Genomic DNA, 19,566 nt, shown 5'->3' with positions numbered 1-19,566 from the left:
GTCCCAGCACAGCAGCGGCCGGAAGAGAGCGGGGCTGAGCTCGCTCAGCCTGACACACCCGCCGGCCTCACTGAGCTGCTTCCCCAGCCACGCCTGGAGGAGGGCCTGGCTCGCTGACCTTCACCCCCCGAGTGAGAGGGTTGCCTTGCCACTGCCCATCATCAAGGCTCCCTGGCAAGCCAGAAAGTCTGGTGTCTTGGCTTTTGATTGAGGTCTTGTCAAATCACTACAGACGTTTGGCGTAGGCCGATTATCATGCTGAAGACCCAGCTGGTAAGTACAGATGTTTGTGCTTAATAAAAATGGGGGGAAAGTTATGACTTCATAAATGCAATTTGTCTGGAAGATAAAACTAGGGCTTAAGATGATAAAAGGCCATGCTGTGAGAAGTCTGGGGTGGTGGGCTTCTAGCCCAGAATGCCGGCCCTAAAACTCTTATAAAACACACAGTCAGCCCCTGGGACTGAACCAGGCAGGCCCTGACACTTAACTTCACTCAGGTAAGTGACAGCTGCCCCATGAAGGCCATGCCCTTTGAGTTGTTTCTTTCTGCATAGCGTGGTACACAGCAGGGGTCCCCAAGCTCCAGGATCTAATGCCTGATGACCTGGGGTGAAGCTGATGGAATAATAATGAGAAAGTCAAAGTGAAGTCGCTCAGTCGTGTCCGACTCTTTGTGACCTTGTAGACTGTAGCCTATTAGGCTCCTCTGTCCATGGGATTCTCCAGGCAAGAATACTGGGTTGCCATTTCCTTCTCTAGGGAATCTTCCCAACTGAGGGATTGAACCTGGGTCTCCTGCATTGCAGGCAGACGCTTTACCCTCTGAACCACCAGGGAAACCCAATAATAATAAAGTGCACAATAAATGTAATGCACTTTAATCGTCCTGAAACCATTCCCTCCCCACTCCCCTATTCATGAGAAAATTGTCTTCCACCAGACCAGTCTCTGGTGCCAAAGAGGCTGGGGACCCCCGGATATAATATGTACTTAAATATTTGTTGAATGAAGTAAATGAGTAACTAAATGGATACATGCATGGACCTTTAACTGGGAAGGTGTGGTGAAAAACATGAACTCCAGAATTTTATTCTTATATTGAAGCTTATGGTGTCACTGAACTTTTTGGCCCCAAATGGAAAAATAAACACAAATAAAACAAGCATTGGCAGTGGGAGGTGGCAACTTGTTCCCTGGGGACTGAAGTCAAGCAGAAGACACAGGCAAGTGAGGGGTCCAAGCCGCAGAGGGGGAGCCTGGCCAAAGGTGTCCAGAGAGCAGACAGCCCAAGTTCCCTGAGCAGGGACAACCCCTTGGCAGCTACAAGTCAACCATATACGGCCTTGTGGGGGTGAAATCCAAGCCACAGGTCCCATGGGCAGATCTCTCACCCCTACCCCGGTCAGATTCTGCTTTGGAGAAATGGGGTCTGTTTGACAAGGCAGCACGGGCAAGGGAATGCAGCTGCTAATGGGAAGAGGCTGACGAATACTTACCACTGGCGTCAGGGCACAGAAGGAAAAGCTAGAGGCTGCAGCCAGCCAACTGGACACCAACTCCACAGCTGTGACTCGCATCTCTTGCAAGTGGCACAAGGACGTGCCACTTAAACGCTCAGGGATATAAGGACATTCAACTTCCAGTCCTCTCCTCGGTCAGGCCCTACCCGTGTGGCCTTAGCTGAGGCCCTGCGACTCAGACGCCACGACACAGACTCCCAGCACTCTTTGGGAACACTGCTGCATCATGCAAGGGAGGACTCTTTTTCTAGAAGGGGCAGGAAAGGAAGAGAGGCCCACATGCTTCTCCCACCCTAGGAGCCAGGAAACGTCGTCGCCTGGCACGCTCCCCACTCTGCGGATGGGCTGGTCATAGCATCCGAGATGCTGTCATGGTGACGAAGTCCTCGAAGCTGAGCCGAATGCTGCCCTGCACAGCTGTGTCCTTCTCCCGGAAGGCCTCGGTCAGCACCTGCAGCTGGGTGCAGACCTGGATGAAGCGATCCAGCTGCATGGCGGGATTGGCGGAGCGTGGGCAGTAGCGGGAGACCAGGAGCTGGGTGAACTGGGGACTCAGGTTGTAGCCCATCTGGGACAGAGCTGGAGAGGAGGGGCACACAGAGCAGACACAAAAACCTGCCGTGAGCACTGCCATCGACCAGCTCCACGGAGCACAGCAGTTCAGGAACGTCAAGGGGACTGGCACCCAGGCGAAAACGGGACAGATGTCCGAGATGTCAGGAGTACAGCAGGAGCTCTGGGTCCTCCCCTGAGCTGGAAGGCCCCCATTGCTTGCTCTCAAGGTCTCTACTGTCTGTTTAGTTAGGGGTCCGCAGGGTCCCAGAATGACACCAGTCTGTACGTGCTCATCTCTGATTTGTCTGTATTACAGACAGAAGCCTGAGCTTCCCTGCTCCAAGCTGACAGACATCAGAGGCAGCTCAGCTGAGCCTATGAGGGCCTGCTCTGGAGTCAAGCCAGCCCCTCTGCAAGTAGTTTATTAACCTTGCTAATCCTCTGTCTCACAATCTCTAAAATGGGGATAATACTTACCTTGTAGGTTCTATTAAGGATTAGAGGAGGTGATCATGCAAAGGACTTGGCATACTGCCTGGCACATAATAAACACTCAGAATAAGTGTTAAAAGTAATAAAATCATCCCATCTCCCCCAGGTGAGGCTGCAGGACAGTTCCAAGGTAGCAGCCTCCACACTGCTCCCCACATCCCCCTATCCCAGCTGGGATGCTCCCTTCCTCCTCTCTGTATAATCTACCCCCTCAGGCTACTATCTCAGCTTCCCTTTTGCCATGTGGCCCTTGGGCAAGTTTCCTAGACTAAGCCTCAGTTTTCTCATCTGTAAAAGGGTAATAATAAGAGATCCTTCATCTAAGGGTGGGGAATAAGAAACAGTACCTATCACGTGCGGAGACAGAATGATGTAACACAGGAGAAAAACTTATTCCAGTGCCTGGCCCATAGCAAAGATTCAATAAGTACTAGCTTTCCTGTGATGATATCACCCTTACAAACATCCATCACCAGATCACCACCTGACAACAGGGTAGGTGCTCAGGACAAATCTCCTTTCTCTTCCACCAGGGAGCTCCCCTCTCCCCCTGCCTCCAAGCTCCTTGGTCTGAGTAAATCCATGGCCAGGGTGATGGGCTGGGTTCTCTGGGGAGCCCTTTTGCCCTCTCAGCCGGCAGAGCTCCCCGGCCAGTTCTCATCAACCACACTAACCAACTGTCCTCTACAGTCAGACCTGGAATGAGACCTGGAGCTGTGACCTCACATCATCTTACCCAACTACGTTTAGAATACTCTGGGAAGGAAACTGCCTTCCAGCAGAGCCAACAACAGAAGCCATCTTTCTGAGCCCCTCTACAGGGCTCTTTCCATTCTGCACGCTAGAAACTCAAAAGGAAAGAGCCACACAAGCCACACATACCAGCCTTAAAGTGCCCTGGGCTGCTGAGTTTCCATCCCCAAGGCTCCCTGCCAGCTGGATCTGTCTGACCCAGCACTGCCAGGAATTTCATTGTCAGAGTCCAGCCCTGCTCATGTCCTTGCCCAGGATTTGGCTCACTGTCCAGCCAGGTCACAGACAGGGTGGGGAGGGGGCCTGTGCTGAGGGCAGCGTTTTGTAGTGCAGTTGGACACGAGGTGGTCAGAAGGCAGAGCGCATCCCCTGCTCTGTCCTAGGGAGTAAAGAGAAAGGTCCGCTGCGCCTGTGCGCCGAGTCCCCGCCAGGCCCTCACCTTGCTGCAGCTCTGTGCAGCTGATGGAGCCCGAGCAGTCCCGGTCATACTGCTGGAAGAGGTTCCTCCACTGCTGGATGAACTTCCACAGAGCGGAGAAACCGTAGACATCGATGCGGCCTGACTTGGTCTTGTCAAACATGTCTTGTGGGGGAAGAGAAAGAAGGCTTCAAAACTGAAGGCCCAGGGTCCTCAGGTACCACTCAGGCAGCCCGTCCCCCCAGGCTCGAGGAGGAGACTCCACAGAACCAAGGCCCGAGGCCCGAGGCCCAGATGCTAGTACCCAAGATGCACCCTCAGCAAGCGCTGTACCAGCCCCATCCCTGCCAGAACTGCATCGTCTCCCCAGGCTTGGCGGCTGACCCCCTCCCTGCCATCACCCACCAGGACAAGTAGTCCCATCCTGCAGAACAAGAAACCAAGCTGGCCTGTGACTCAGCCACGTCTAGAACTTGAGAAAAGATCTAAGGAAAAGAGCTCTCAGTTTAAGGGACATCTCATCGTGAAATCTTCCCTGGCTGAAAAAATTCTCCTCAGAATGGCCTTCCATTTGCCTCCCGTCAGACAGGAGGTGGCTCAACCCCAGCTCGAGCCCGTGGGGAAAGGCTAGGACTCACTTATCATCATAAGGCACGTCTCGTCATTGAATGAGGACCAGTTGGAGTTGACCAGGGCCTGCTTCAGCTCCTTGATGGAGATGTAGCCACTGTGATCAGCGTCCACTGACTGGAACCAGGAGTAAGCCTCGGGATCCACATTGGGAGGGACGCCACCTACAGGAAGGGGTGCCAACCAGGACAGTCAGATGCAGGTCTCAAGACCAATCCGCAGAAATGCTGGGAAGGCCAGCCTCGGCGCCTCCCTGGCTACAGGTTTTCCCTTCTCTGAGAGCCTTACAGGTCTGTCTGCCCCCTCCCTGGCTTCCATCTAGACAACGCCTTTCTTCTAATGGAAGAGGACCTTCTGTGTAAATGCGTTGAATTCTACTCCACAAATCCTTCAGGCTTTTCCTACAGTGCTCCAGCCACTCTTCTATTTGATTTTAAGTTTCTGAGAAACAGGGACTCGTCTGTCAGATTAGGAATCTTCTGAGAAGGGGGATCATCTCTGCCCTCCCCCCAGACTGGGGACCTAAAACTGTTTGCTGAGCACCTAACACGCATGGCCCAGAGACAAGCATCTTGAGCAGCAGGCAGCAGGGAGTTCTCTGTGGTGGGAACCAGGTCTGGTCCATCTCTGACTGCCCTGGCACCATGAGAGCTGGCATATCCTATCCGGACCTACCAGAGTGTGGGTGGCCACAGAGCTCCATCATTCCTCCCTCCCCATGGCCTCCAGAGGTCCTCATCTGGGAACTTCCCCGCAGACATCTCTGACACCTCCTCACCCCACACATCCAAAGAGCTGCCCAAAGCTGGCAGTTCCACACACAGCTATCAACTCTTCCCTGTTCCTACTGCACCTGCCCTGATGCAGACCCCTCTCACCTGACTGTGGAACAAACCCCAAATCCTAACCGAATCCCCCATATGGCAACTCTCCACCACCTAGCACTTGTAGCTGAGTAACCTTTGTAAAATCCCACTGTTCTCACCAGTTTCCCCGTCCCTCAACTCAAAACTCCTCAGAGGCGCCTCACTGCCTACAATGAAGTCCAGCGTCCCCAAAACAGCATTCCAGCCTCCCCACCACGTGGTCCACCCCTGTCTACCTGTCGGTCTGTCTCCCCACCCTTCTGTGCCAGCCTAGCTGCAGTAAGGCCCTTGCTCCTCCCCAGAGCTGCCCAGCCCCTCCGCGGAGCCCTGACCCACTGGGTTCTCTCTGCTTTGCAGCCCCTTCTCCCTCATCTCTTTGCATCCGTTTTCCATCCACACTTCAGAACTCAAAGAAAATGCTGCTCCTTCCCTAAAGCCTTTCTTCTTCCATTCCTGGACGGACCTCCTTCCTCTCTCCTTTGTACCCCTTCACTCTATAGCCCTGATCACTCTTCTGTGTACATGTTTTTCCTGACTTCTTCCAGGTTGTACTTGGAGCAACTTGTGGGCAGGATCCAAGGCTAACTCATCTCTGAATCCTCAGGGGCACGGCAGGACACAGAAGAGGGAGGTGCTCAGCCCCCGCCAGAGGCGGCTTCTGGTCAAGCCTCAGCTCTCCTGGGTGCGGCCTTGGCTAAGCTCTTAAAGTCCTCTGTGTTTCGTTTTCTTATCTGTGAAATGAGGACACAATAGCATCTACTTCATAAGGTTACTATGAAGATATAATGAATCCATGAAAGCCCTTAGGTCAGCACCTGGCACCATCTAAGTACTGTGTAACTGCTGATTATTAGTGTTGCTGTCGGGGTTCAAACAGCTTTGGGTGTCTGAGAGCTTTGTGCGTACGTCAGAAGATGCGAGAAAGGATCATTCATTTGGAAAGGTGACTGCAGGGTGGGCTGGGGGTGAGGGGAGAGGGTGGCAGATGAAAGCAGAGAAGCACAGAAGACTGTCTTGGGAAAAAGCCAGAGTACTGGTAAACCTGCTAAGTTGACTGGCCACAAAAAGGGCTCACTGGCACAAGGCAGTATCAGAGACTGCACAGAAACCACCGCCCAGGCTCCAAAGCGAGGCCGGAAGGAAAAAGATTTGCCTGACTGAGGGACTAGGCTGACCTCCTTGGATGGGAAATCCCGACAGGCCCCACCCTCTTTCCTAAAAAAACAGCTGCTGTGCCAGACGTGGAGGAGGCCATAGGCACGGGCGAAGTCTCTGCAATCAGCAGAGACGAGCTCAGCCTCTGGAAGCAAAGAGCTCTGATCCGTACTCGCTTGTGTGACTTTAGAGAAACCGCTCCATTTCCTCAGTACTGATTCCTCCATTTCTAAATTGGACCTACTTCCCAGGGCTTCTGTGATGACTAAGTGACATAATGGCAAAATAACATTTTTGCAAAGGGCCTGGAATGTGTGCAGTCACATTCTCACAGAGGAAGGGCTTTTAAAACTGGGTCTGAAAGGGTGACAAGAGAGTTGCAATGGGGAAAAGAAAAGCCGTATGGCAAAGGCACAGGGTGTGTTCGGAGCACTCCACGGGGTCTCGGGTTGGTGGGAGGGAGGGGTAATGGCAGGTGAGGAGCTGGAGAGGCCCTTTGGGAGTCAAGTGCCCCTAGGATCTTCCCTGTGGGCAGTGGGGGCAACTTTAAGGGCCAAACCTCTCTGGCCGAGCATGGTGCTCAACTTTTAGATCCTGGATTCAGCAGGGCTAAGATGGGCCCTCAGGTGACCCCAGGGCATGCGATGCAAGGATCATGCTTCAGAAGCACTGCTCCAGGGGTTCACGGGCGGCGCTGGCGGGGAGGTGATGGTGGCTGGAGAGAGGCAGCTGCAGAGGGTGAGCAGTTAACAGTCTGAAGCACGTTTCTCGCCTCCTCTGCAGCCCCAGAAGGTATCTCTGGCCTCAGGCCCTGGAGGAGTAAGCTTCACAGCCAGGGTTCCATTCCCCTGCTGGGACCTCATGCAGGCTCAGAAACAAAATTTTATAAGGAGGAGGAAATCCACCAGGAAGCTGCTGAGCTGAAAGCAAATAGCCAGCAGTGCCGGCTCTGACAAGATAAATGCCACTGGCTCCCAGTGTTCAGAACCCCCAAGGTCTGAGGCTCTCCCTCGGCCACCTGCTGGTCTGTACACTAAGATGCTGCAGTTCCCCTGCACTACGGCTCCCTGGAGGCCCTTCAGGGGCAGCAGAGTGGCTTCAGGCTGCCTCACTGCCGGGGCGGACTCCTCGGAACAAGTATGCTGTGAACAGGCTCACTGGATGAGCTTGGGAGGGCGCAGGCGCAGGGGTCTGGGCACTCACCTTTCCTGACAGCCGGTCTGAGGCCACTCAGGAGTCCTCACTGAGCCTGAAGCCCCCACCTAAGCTTCTCCACATCCACTAAGTTGCCAAGCCCCCTCCCCAGGCCCATTTGTCCAGCAGCCCACCTTCACTGCCTCTGCTCTTTATCCTTCCCCATCTCATCTCATCACTCCCCTGCCTGCCTCGGCATTCTGCAATGGGACAGCCCTCGTCACATCTGCTGTCACATTAAATGCTGAATACTTCTCTGCTGAGAATGTTCCAGAACGAGCCCTCTAACAGAACACTGTCTAGTAAGCCCCTCCCATGTGCCAGACACTGTGCCCAGTGTTTACCTGCAACTTCTCACTTAATCTTTATTAACGAGCCTGTGAAGCAGTGATATTTACCCATTTTACAGATGTGGCTACTGAGGCTTAGAGAGATGAAGTAATGTGGTCAGATCTGTAAGTGATCTTATCCCAAAGGCCAAGCTTTCAGCAATTAGGCAACCGTGCCTTTCTGCATATAAGCAGTCAGTCGCCCTTACACAGAAAAGGGGTTCCTTCCCACAGCAGATGGTAGTGCTGTTGTCTCCAATGACTGGCTAATCCACTCCTTCCCCCACTTCTGGCAAGAGCATGGTACATCCTCTCCACTGCCTAGGGGCTGCAGAGCCCCCTCTAATGAGAGAAATATCCACTCCCATCCTACTGATGTCAGGCTTGAACCAGGGGATAAACCTGAGTGGAAGAGACATACAGTCCTTCAGAGCAGAAGCTTAGGAGGCACTGTGCATTCCTTCTAGCTCTCCTGCTCTTTCCGTCTGTTAGAGAAAGAGCATACCCCAAAAGGGGCTGTGCCTCTAGCCGAGATCCTGGAAAGAAAAGACATGTGGAGCAGAACCTCAGCAGCCAAGCCTGCAGCTGCTGACGTGTAAGCAAGAGTAAACAAGTGTGAGTGAGGAACAGAAATAAACGTTTGTTGCTGTAAGCCAGAGATTCCAGAATTGTTGTCACCACAGCAAAGCTAATTAACAGACTTCTCATTCTGCTAATGCAAGCAAAGCTAGAGACAAGATGCTGAGAAGCCAGGGAGCAGACTGCCTGTGCATTCACAAGAAGGGCACACAGGGCCCTGGATAACTCGGAACAAGGCTCAAGGCACCTGGAGTCCAAGACCCCTACTTACCTGGAGGAGGTGGTCCCTGTCCGTAAGGTCCGGCACCGTAGGAATTTGGAGGTAGTGTACCATAGGGGCCCCCTGGGGCTGCACCACCATAGGGTCCTCCTGGAGTTCCAGAAGGGAGCCCCCCAGGGTGGGGATGTCCATAGGGTCCTCCACCAGCTGGTGGTCCATAAGGCCCTCCAGGGGCAGGACCTCCTCCATATCCGCCACCAGGGGGTACCCCGCTCCCATACTGCCCTCCACTGTGGGGGGGTCCAGGGTAGTAGCTACCCGGAGGGGCTCCGGGTGCTTGTCCCCCAGCTCCTGGGCAGCCCTGCAAGAAGAGCAAGACATCAGTCAGAAGGACAAGGCCAGGAACTGGCCACGGCACAGCACTCTGCAGTTACAAAGCCCTGCCACAGCCTTTCTTTCAAATGATCCTACAGGCTGGGCTGGACTCATGATCCCATGGTTTAGATGGGGAACCTGTGGCGTCCAGAAGACATACAGCTTACCCAATCACACTGCCCATGACCTGCAGAGGCAGGGCTGGAAACCTGCTCTCCTGGCTCCCCTGGAAACCTGCCCTTCCCTGCCCACCAAGGGGCTCCACAAGGGCTGGTATCCTGACTGGTTTGCCACTTTATCCCCAGCCCCCAGAGCAGAATGGATGCTCAGTGAATATTGACTGTATCAGTGAGCAGGCAAATGAATCAAACCGAATTCAAAATCCACACTCCATGGTACCCCCACCGCTACTTGCAGAATTCACAGCACAAACGCAATCTCCAGTAATGCCCCTGACCCTCCCAGTCACCAGTGGTGCATCTACAGCATGGATTCACCCAGAGCACTTCCCTTAATGTACTCTAGCTCATGATGCAAAAACATTTCCCCGGACTCACCCCACGGCTCTGTGAGACAGGCAGGCAAGACCCTATTCCTACAGCAATACAGGACAATGGTTAGGAGTGAAAAAGACCAGTTCAAGGTGGGGTTCTGCCATTTACTAACTGGTCCAGTGACTTAGCCTCTCTAAACCCCAATATTCTTTGCTTTAAAAGTGCCTGCCTACCAATTAGTGTGAGAATGAAATGAGGCCTATCGCGTGAAGAGTTCTGACAGAGACCCTAGCACAAAGCACTCAATGCACATTAACTATTAGTGTTAGCGCTCCCCTAAGGAGAAGGAAACTCAAGTCCAGAAAAATCACACAAAACCACATGGAAGGGCTGGGGCCGGAATGCAGGTCTGCTGGCTGCTAAGCCTGGGCCATGGGAACAGCAGCGCCTACATGGGAGCACTCCCACTCTTGTTCGTGTCCCCACGCCACTAGCCAGGGATCCCTGAGACTCAGAGCGTTCGGCTCCATCTCCCTAACAGGCCGGCCAAAGGCCGAGTGGAGGACAGCCAAGGCCTCTGCAGGTGGGCTGAGGTCAAGGGCACAGAGGGCAACTGGGCCCAGCTCCAAAAATTGAGGATGCTACCATCTAGACGGATCCTAGACCAATCGCCAGTAGCCTAGCCAGTGTGAACCTGGACTTTCTCTTTTAATTGTGCTTGATGGCTTCCTGGACAGTTACCTTCAAGGCTAAGGCCAAATTCACTCTTGATCTAAAGAGGGACTGCCTGCTCAAGGAAGAGAAGCTTCTTGAGGGAGGGTGGGTGGCGGGCCCTTCCCCACTCAGCATTGTGGGTGCTCTTCTGCCCTGGAAGCTGCCCAGAGCTCACAGCAAGCCTCCTTCACAGATAATGAAGCCACAGACAAATCTCAGTTCCATACTCTGCTCCCATCAGCTGACTCCATGACCATGTGCCAGTGGCTTAATCTCTCTAAGCCTGTTCTCTCACAAGCAAAATACATAATAATCCCTTTCTCACTGAATTGTTCCACAGATTACAAGAAATGTATACAGCTTTTGTTAAATTTTAGCTAAAGAACCTTTTGATAAATACAAATCTAAAAACTCACAACAGAAAGCTGCTCTGGTTGGGGGTGGCAATTCCAGAGCCTCAATCAGGCAGGCTCACAAGCCCTCCCTTGTGAGCTTGTGAGTGAGCCCCTGCAGAACCCTCCCAGTGATTCAAAAGGCAGTTTGAAAAGCACTAATACAAGACAAACAGTTCTTACAACAGTGTCTGGCATAAATCATAGTTGCCATTGTTATATTATTATTATTACTATCAGCAAAGCCCTAAACCAGGGGCGGGGGAAGGGGAGCGGCAAGGGGGTGCAGGGGGCGCGGTGCAGTGTATAAAGGAGAGGGAAATGTTCAGAGGAGCACGGAGACTCTCTCTGCAGCATTTAACAAAGCAGCATAAGGGAAGAGCTGTTTAAAATGGACACATAAGCCAGGTGCCATGGGACCAACAAAGAATGAAAAAAGGGGGATTTTCCTGGTGGTCCAGTGGTTTAGAATCCACCTGCCAATACAAGGGACCCAGCTTCGATCCATGGTCCTGGAAGATTCCATGTGCCTCAGGGCAACTAAGCCTGTGCGGACACAACTACTGAAACCCACACGTCCTAGAGCTTGTGTTCTGCAAAAGAAGCCACCTCAGTGGGAAACCTGCGCACCGCAAGGAAGAGTAGCTCCCATTATCCACAGCAAGAGAAAGCCCAGGTACAGCAACAGATACCTAGCACAACCAAAAATAAATCGATAAAATTTTTAAAAGATTCCCAATGGAGTTGGAGAGATGCGCAGGGAACTTCTTCAATCCATCCCCTCCAGTTCACACACAAGAAACTAAGGCCCAGTGAGGGGAAGGGACTGGCTCAAGAAACACTGACGTGGAGGCAGACCACTCCTTGTTCACACCCTAGCCCAGCGACTCCCACTACCTCCTGCGACAGTGCTCTTTCCTTAAGCAACAGGACACAGGATTCCATGGTAGGCTCGAAGAGGGGATAGGACTCTGCAGAGGCTGCTCAAACCAAAGAACAGGCTGGACAAGAAGCCAGGGAGTTGACTGCTGCTCCCAAGAACTCCTGTGAGTGAAGCCATAAACTGTTCCTGGCCGAGGACACCTGAGGCATAGTCCTTACCTCAGGAAATGCCCCCACGACAATCAAGTGAGGGCTGTCCCAGCAGGGCTTCTGACCTTGGCGCTATCACAATCCAGGGGGCTGACGGCAACTAAACTCTTTCCTTTCTGCCCTGCATTAAAGCCCTCAGACGAACAGTTTACAAAACACTTTCACATACACACTGAAACACTACTGGCAAAATCCCACCAACAATCCTTTAACAGAAAAAAGGGAAGGTGGTAGAAGGCCTATTTTCAGAAACTGAGGTGGACAACTGTTAAAAGACTTCATTCATTCAGTAAGACTTTACAAAGCAATAATGTTGTATTAGGTTGTGCTAGACAAAACAGGGCCTGGCCTTGAGAAGCACGGGGTAACTGTGATACAATCTGACCAGTGTCATCAGAAAAATCGACTTAAATGCTATTCAGAGGCATGAGTCGAGGAATTGGTTCCATATGTCAAATAATAAGCAATCAAAGGAACACACGCAGGCGGGGGCTCAAGGAAGGCTTCCTGGAGAAGGCAGAGTCTGGCACACAGGAATTCTTCAAAAGGAAACTGGACATCCCAGACAGAAGCGAGAAGAAAGAAAAAGGCACAGACCTGAGGGCGAGCATGGAGTGGTCAGGGAGTGGGCCAACAACCTGGGGGCAGGCACAAGAATGCAGTGTGAACTCAGAAAGGCAGGCTCTTTCCCTGCTCCTTGTCCCAGCACCTCTCCTGCTGCGTTTCGGTTAGCTGGTGGGGGGCTGCATCTTAGAATTTCTCTCTGTCACACAACAGTGAGCTCCCTGGGGGCAGACACTGGGCCTCATTCATCATAGCACCCCAGTGTCCAGCATAGTGCCTGGCACTGGCAAGCCTCCGTAAAAACGTGAACAAATGAATATCACTCAGAAGATGTGGAGCTTTATGCCAGGGGAAACGGAGTGCCATAGGAGGGTTTCCAACAGGGAAGAAACGTGATCAGAGCCTTGTTTAGAGAACTAAGCGGCAGAGGGTGTGGAGGATGAGCTTGCGGGGGAGGAACCAGCCAAGGCTCAGGACAAGCAGAGCCTGAACCAGACAGCAGACTCAGAACAGGATGGGTTCCGGAGCTATTCCAGAGATAGACTAGACATGACTTGGCAACTAATGAGATTAAGGAAGCAATGGAAGGAGGAGTGAAGAAGGGGAAGTGTTCAGGATGACTCAGGTTTCTAGTCTGCACCATATGAAGAGAGTAAAACCAGCAGAATCCAGGCTGGCGAAGACGGTTCCCAGGGTCACTGAGTTATTAGTAAAGGTCAGAACCAGAAATGAAACAGGAGTGAGAGTCCTTGACTCCATGTTCTTTTATACTACTCCATGCCACTTACCAGCCCCTCTAAGAGGTTTTTCCAAGAGCATTTCATGCTGATAATAAACACGAGATTATAAAAAAAAGGAGAAAAAAAAAAGACAGGAAAAGTTCAGTAACCACGGTTTCCAAAACATTACAGAAAACTAACCCTTTGTTGTTGTTATCATTTTTCAGTTGCTAAGTCATGTCCAACTTTTTGTGACCCCACGGACTACAGTGCACCAGGCCTCCCTGTCCTTCACTGTCTCCTGGAGCTTGCTCAAACTCATGTCCATTGAGTCTTTTGTTGCCCTCTTTTCCTCCTGCCCTCAATCTTTCCCAGCATCAGGGTCTTTTCCAAACTAATCCTATGTCTTTACTGATTCCAAGAAAAATACATTTGATAAGTTTGTATGGAGGAAGGGAGCAATTAACATTTTATTAAGGCTCTCACAGACCCTCTGTCCTATGAGGTAAGGGCTATGATCCCCATTTCACAAATGAGAAAATTAAGGACCAGAAAGTTCAATCACGTGCCTGGAAGGACACAGCTAGAAACAGTGAAATTTAAAACAGGGTCTGCATGACTCCACCCACTCGACCCTCTTCTAAGTAAGTGTTCGCGATAAATGGGTGAGAGTCTACCACACGCCAGTGGCAGGGACTGTCCAAAATATATGTGTCAAATATAATGGGTCTCTACAGTGGGCAGGGTTGAAGGGGGAAAGGCTGGATTAGGTGATCTTTCAGAGGCTTCAAACCCAGAAATCAGGGAGACTCAGAAGAACTCTATCCTGTTTTCACTCCAGCACTTAGACCCAGTTCAAGAGCCATAGTATTCTAAGAGACCCCAGAGGCCTCCTGGTCCAACCTTTCAATCAATGATGGAATCTCTGTAGCACCACCTGGAATCTCTGCTTACATTCCTGTAAGTGGTGGGGAGCTCGCACATGCAAAGTCGCTTCAGTCGTGTTCAACTCTTCACAACCCTGTGGACTGTAACCCGCCAGGCTCCTCTGTCCATGCAATTCTCCAGGCAAGGATACTGGAGCGGGTTGCCATGCCCTCCTCCAGGGGATCTTCTCAATCCAGGGATCAAACCCACATCTCCTGCATCACAGGCAGATTCTTTACCATTGAGCAATTGAGGAAGCCCCAGTGGGGAGCTCACCCCCTCTTAAATAACTCACTCAGAAAGTCCTACACTTTGCTTTGGCTCTGAGAGCTCATTCTTCTACCCTGAAGATGCTAGTAAAGCTCAGAGGTGTCAAAGGTTGGTCCATGCTGAGCCTGACAGGGAACAGTTGGCTGTGTTGCAAAGACAAACCTGTGCTCTGGAGCTACCCCCAGCCCGCTGCCGGAGGCTAGAGCCCATTCTAAGGAGTTAAACAGTCACAAGACTACAGAACGAGTGGTTTGGGCGTTCACCAGCAGAACGTCCTAAAATATTTAAAGGCTAGAAGCCTGCAGCCAATAAACAACGAGCCAAGAATTGTCCCAAGACTTCAATTACCACCTCTGTGCTGACACTCTAAAATCTTTCTCTCCAGCTTCATCTCTTGTGAGCTGCAGACCTTCATATCCAACAGCCTCCTGACGCTCCATCCAAATCTGCTCCTCCCGGTGTGCCCATGGCAGGGAAGGGACATGCTGGTGCACCCCCTGAGCCCTCCGCTTTCCTCTCTGTTGCCTCAATTAGGCGCCAAGTTTCCTCACTTCTGCTTCCCAGCTCCATGTTCACCAGGCCACTGTTCTCTCACCTAGATAACTTTTTTTTGGACAGGAAAGTAGGATTTATTGGTGGGCAAGAATAAGGAGGGGTCAGCGCCAAGGCTCTCAAGAATGCAGGGCACATGACCTGTCCAGAGGACCACGACTACGGATGTATCTGACCCCACAGCTATCTGGATGAGCCACTTTTCTGCCACTATGTTTTCAAGTTCATCCTCATTAAACTTCAGTAAATGCCCACTTCTTGGAGATGGGGACCTTCTGGTGGCCAGAGAACTTGAACTTGGCCCTGCGGAGGGCTTCAATCACAAGCTCCTTGTTCTACGGCTTGGTGTGGATGGACAGTATGACTTGGCCACTCTCCCCTGGCGCTTTCTAAAGGCACTGCACATAACCTGCTTGGAGTCTAGACTAGGGACAGCATGCCAGTCATGAATGTCCACTGGAAAAGGCTGCCTCCAAGGTCCCTTAGGGCAACAGGCTGTATATACCTCAGAGGAGGTTGCTGTTTGTGGCCACGGCACACGGGGCCCCCACAGTGGAAAGAGCACAGTCAGCTCAACTGGCTGCAAATCACCTAGATTGCTTCAACAGCTTTGAAACTGGTCTCCCTGCTTCAACCCATCCTGACAGTGACCCCCGGGAACAGCTTCAAAACACAAATGGGATAAAACTCTTTAGGAGATCTCTCACAAGTCCACCCTCCTCAAAACGGAACATAAGGCCCTTTAAGATCTAGTCCTTGCTTACCTTTCTGGTCTCATTTCTTACCATTTCCCCCTCCTCTTCACTACAACTAGACTGATCTCCTTAAATTCTTCGACAATACTGGGCTCTTGTTTCCTGGCCTTTGCGAACACTATTCTCTCCGCCGGAATACTTTCTTCATGCAGCCAACTCCTACCAGATATTCAGCTTTTGGCTTAAATGTCATCTCCTTTAAAAAGCCTTCCTTCCCTCAAGACTGAGTTAGGGATCTCTCCTGGGCAGGCCTGATTCTTACTCACATTTACTACTCATCACGCTGATTCTACAATTCATGTGTCTGTATCACTGTTCCACCTGGAGTATTTACTAGATGCCAAAACACCGTATCACTCACTTAACGTGGATTATCTCATTTAATTTTTACAGTAACTCTTGAGGTAGGTATGCCTATGATCCCATTTATAAAAAGGGGGATACCAAGCCTCAGACTCTGGTGGGAAATATCTGCAAGGAAATGGCAGTGGAGGGGTTTGAAGCCAAATTTCTCTGGTCTCAGAGACCAAGCTCTTATGTGCTGAAATCCATTAGGTTGGCTCCCTTGACACGACCAAAGGGTACTTGAGTTTTATCCAGTCCATGCTTGAGGACCCCCCAGGCAGGAGGCAGTGGAAAGTTACAGGAATTCTGATTCCTAACAGGAGGCTGGAATCCTCCAGGGCTACATACTGAGTGGAGGACAGGCAGTACTAATTTTTTGGATGCTTTCAAACAACCCACTTCCTTTCTTGCAACACAGTGGACCAGGAGTTGGATAGGAGGAACAAAGGTATGGTGAGGGAAGAGCATTTCTTTTTCTCCTTGAGGCACATTTCTCTCTGTGCTCCTTCTCACTGTCTCACTGAGCCTAAGGCCAGGCAGCACGGCATGACGACAGCGATCACAGAAGCAAGAGCGACGCCACCACCCGCCAGCACACACTAGCAATGCACCAGGTTGCCTACAGGCTTTACCACATTTCATCCTCTTTTCAGCCCTATGAAGTATTATTCCTCCCTCTTTACAAGTAAGGAAACTGAGACTCAGAGTCCTTAGATGATTTGTCCAAAGGGGTATAAATATTAAATAGCAGAATTAGGATTCTAGCCCAATTCGGTCTAACCTGGAAGTTCAGGCTCCTAATTTCTGTCACTGCTTCTAGGATGCATACCAATGATCTCCAAAAGCTTATTAAAATGCAGACGCTTGGGCCTTTTCTGGGTACAGAACAGGTCTGAGGTGGAAATCTAATCCGTGCTTTTTTAACAAGCTCCTAGGGGATTCTGAGGCAGACCACCCACCGAGAAACAATGCATCATGGCAATGTTTTCCCAAACTATATTCCTCAAGAATAATATTGGTGTCACCAAAAAAACGACCAGACTCAAAACAGGGGAGGAGGAGTTTTCCATGGTTAAGTAAGTTTAAGAAACACTGCATATTCCATCCCTCTCTAGCAAATATACAATGTTTATTAACAAATTAAGAATTCTGAGATGCTTTGTGATGAAAAACGTACTATATTTAACAAACTTATTTACCCATACTTCCTTATTAGCAATACTTATTAACACCTCACAAGCCTCAGCAAATGGAACCGAGCTTGGTTATACTTCCTCCTAACCTCAGCCCCAGCGGGCCTCTCTTTCCTACCTCTGCCAAGTATGCAACAAAAGTTCTAAGTTCTAGCATAGATGCTCCCTCACTTGCTATGTGCAACCATGGGCAAGCCACTTAACCTCTTTGGGCTCTTTCCAGAGTTATAAGTTGAATCAATTATTCCTGCAAGCCTTCTTATAGTGCCTTCACGACAGAGAATATGGATGTCCAAATACTGTGTACAGGGCTGCACTGCCGAAGAGGGCTCTTGCCACATCTTTTGGTATGTGATTACACACAGCGCTTAGTAATAGCCCATGTGACCCTGTTTGCCAATTTTTCCTGCGTGGGTTTTATCTCCTAAATTAGTGTGATCTTGGGCAACTCAGGAGCCCTCTCTGGGCTTCAGGTTCCTCCTTTTAAAATGAAGGAACCTGGCACTTCTCAGGTGGTCCACCAGTTAGGACTCCGCACTCCCAACGCAGCGGGCCCAGGTTCCATCCTTGGTTGGGGAACTTGATCCCACATGCTGGAACTAAGACCTGAGGCAGCCAAATAAACGACATTTTAAAGTAAATTAATAAAACGAAGGAACTCTTTTGAGGGCTCTTCCAGCACTGACCTTCTAGGAATCTAGGAAAAATCAAAATACTAAAAGGTAACATCCGTTACACTCTTATTTGTACCACAGGTTTTAAGAGCATCACTTCATTATTCTTCATAACAGCTCTATGAAATAGACCCTATTATATGGCCCTATTTTACCGAGAAGGAAACTTCAACTCAGAAAGGCAAAAGTACCCTGTTTAAGGGCTCTAAACTAAGTGATGGAGCCAAGATGTGAACCTTCCTCTGACACCAAACTGCACTTGATCACTCAACCATTCTGTCATCCAACAACGTATTCTGGCCACACAATCACCTTGCTGTGGCATTCTTGGCTGGATCAAGGTGCGCTGGGGAAGAGGCATTTGCTGACAGCTCCGGATTCTGCTGCCTAACGACTTCAAATAAATTCCATGTCTTCTTGGGTTTTACTTTTTCTATGAGTGAAACAAAGGTACTGGACTAAATCAGTGGCCAGACAAGCTCACTTGTGCAGTCTGCTAAAACCACAGATTCTCCTGATTATTCAGATGCAGTACGTCAGAGGTGTATTTTTATCGACTCCCCAAAAGATACCGACAGAACCAGTGCTCTAAACGTTCTGCTGGCGTTGCTGACCCCGCTTACGGGCCCCGGTGGAGTCCTGGGAGAGTTGTAGGGCCCAGGCCAAGCGCAGTCTGACTCTGGGGTCCAAGAGCCCCAAATCTTCCCATGCGCAACGTCAAAGGGGGCGCGACACGACCTCCCAGACGTGCATGCCTACGTGACGTGAGCCAGGCGCGACCGACCATCTCTTTTCCCTTCTCTCCTGCGCAACCTCGCGGAAGACAACCTCAGCGTGGGAAAAGGCGCGGAGGAGGCGGGGAGAAAGCGAACCAGGGGGGTCCGGGCAGGACTTAGCGAGGGCCCTACTCGAATTCGCCCGCCCCTCACACTCACCTGCCCGTAAGGATAGCTGGCCATGGCGACTCTGACGTCACACGTCCGCGAGGGGCGGAGCTTCCAGGCGTCAAACCTGCCTCCTTCTGGGCCTGGGGGCGGGCCCTATTCTAATTGGATGTATGAGACTGTCCATCCTGGACGCATGGGTTGACGGAACTGACGCTCTAGGGCGGGGGTTTGGTGCCTCCTAGAGAGGTGGGCTCCCGTCTATGGGGTCGCATAGAGTCGGACACGACTGAGGCGACTTAGCAGCAGCAGCAGCAGCAGAGAGAGGCCAGCGGAGCTAAGGGTCAGGAGACCGATCCCGGAAAACTTGATTGTTATCCTGGCGCAGCTCTTCCTCCCTTTCTTGCTCTAGAGTAGGTCCCGGGGCTGGTCGGCCTGGGTATTTAGAGAGAAACTTGGGTAGGGTGTTGCAGCGGTGGCCATGTTTTAACCTGGCAAAAAGGACGCATGAAAGTGGCGTAGTTGCTGTCCTCAGTCCAAGTTTCCACCAGGGGAAGGCCAAGGCGGTTACCCTGACAACGGGGCACAGAGGCATCCTGGGAAGGACAGAGGCTAGGGCTAGAAGTACTTCGTTCTAATGTCAGGACACCATATGTCAGTAACTTTGGAGTGGGATCTATGGTATTTGGACAGGAAAATTCCAAGCCGTCAGAATGGGAGGGAAATTGGATCGTCTGAGGTCTCTTCGGGCTTTACTTTCACCACCAAACACATCCACAGCTGAGCCTTGTTTCTACTTTGGCCCAGCCTTTTCATTCGTTCAGGCTCTCCTGATGGCTTAAAGGGTTAAGAATCTGCCTGCAATGCAGGAGACACGGGTTCGACCCCTGGGTAAGAAAATG

General features: G+C 51.2%; 1 protein-coding gene and 1 pseudogene across 1 annotated transcript; both read right to left on the bottom strand.

Moving 5' to 3' along the window:
• Positions 1-1,062: 1,062 nt before the first annotated feature.
• On the bottom strand, positions 1,063-18,751 carry PEF1 (penta-EF-hand domain containing 1). Its single transcript, XM_004005038.5, has 5 exons — positions 18,716-18,751; positions 8,766-9,075; positions 4,380-4,535; positions 3,763-3,906; positions 1,063-2,102 (listed from the first exon to the last, which is right to left on the bottom strand). The coding sequence occupies exons 1-5, from the start codon at positions 18,737-18,739 to the stop codon at positions 1,873-1,875; spliced, it is 864 nt and encodes a 287-aa protein (XP_004005087.2). The 5' UTR covers positions 18,740-18,751; the 3' UTR covers positions 1,063-1,872.
• LOC114113378 (small nucleolar RNA SNORA70) lies at positions 15,278-15,399 on the bottom strand (annotated as a pseudogene).
• Positions 18,752-19,566: the final 815 nt, after the last annotated feature.

This window comes from Ovis aries, chromosome 2 (genome assembly GCF_016772045.2).
Source record: "Ovis aries strain OAR_USU_Benz2616 breed Rambouillet chromosome 2, ARS-UI_Ramb_v3.0, whole genome shotgun sequence".
Taxonomy (NCBI): Eukaryota; Metazoa; Chordata; class Mammalia; order Artiodactyla; family Bovidae; genus Ovis; species Ovis aries.
The sequence above is the reverse complement of the archived record's forward strand: the minus strand, read 5'-3'. Positions and strand labels throughout refer to the sequence as shown.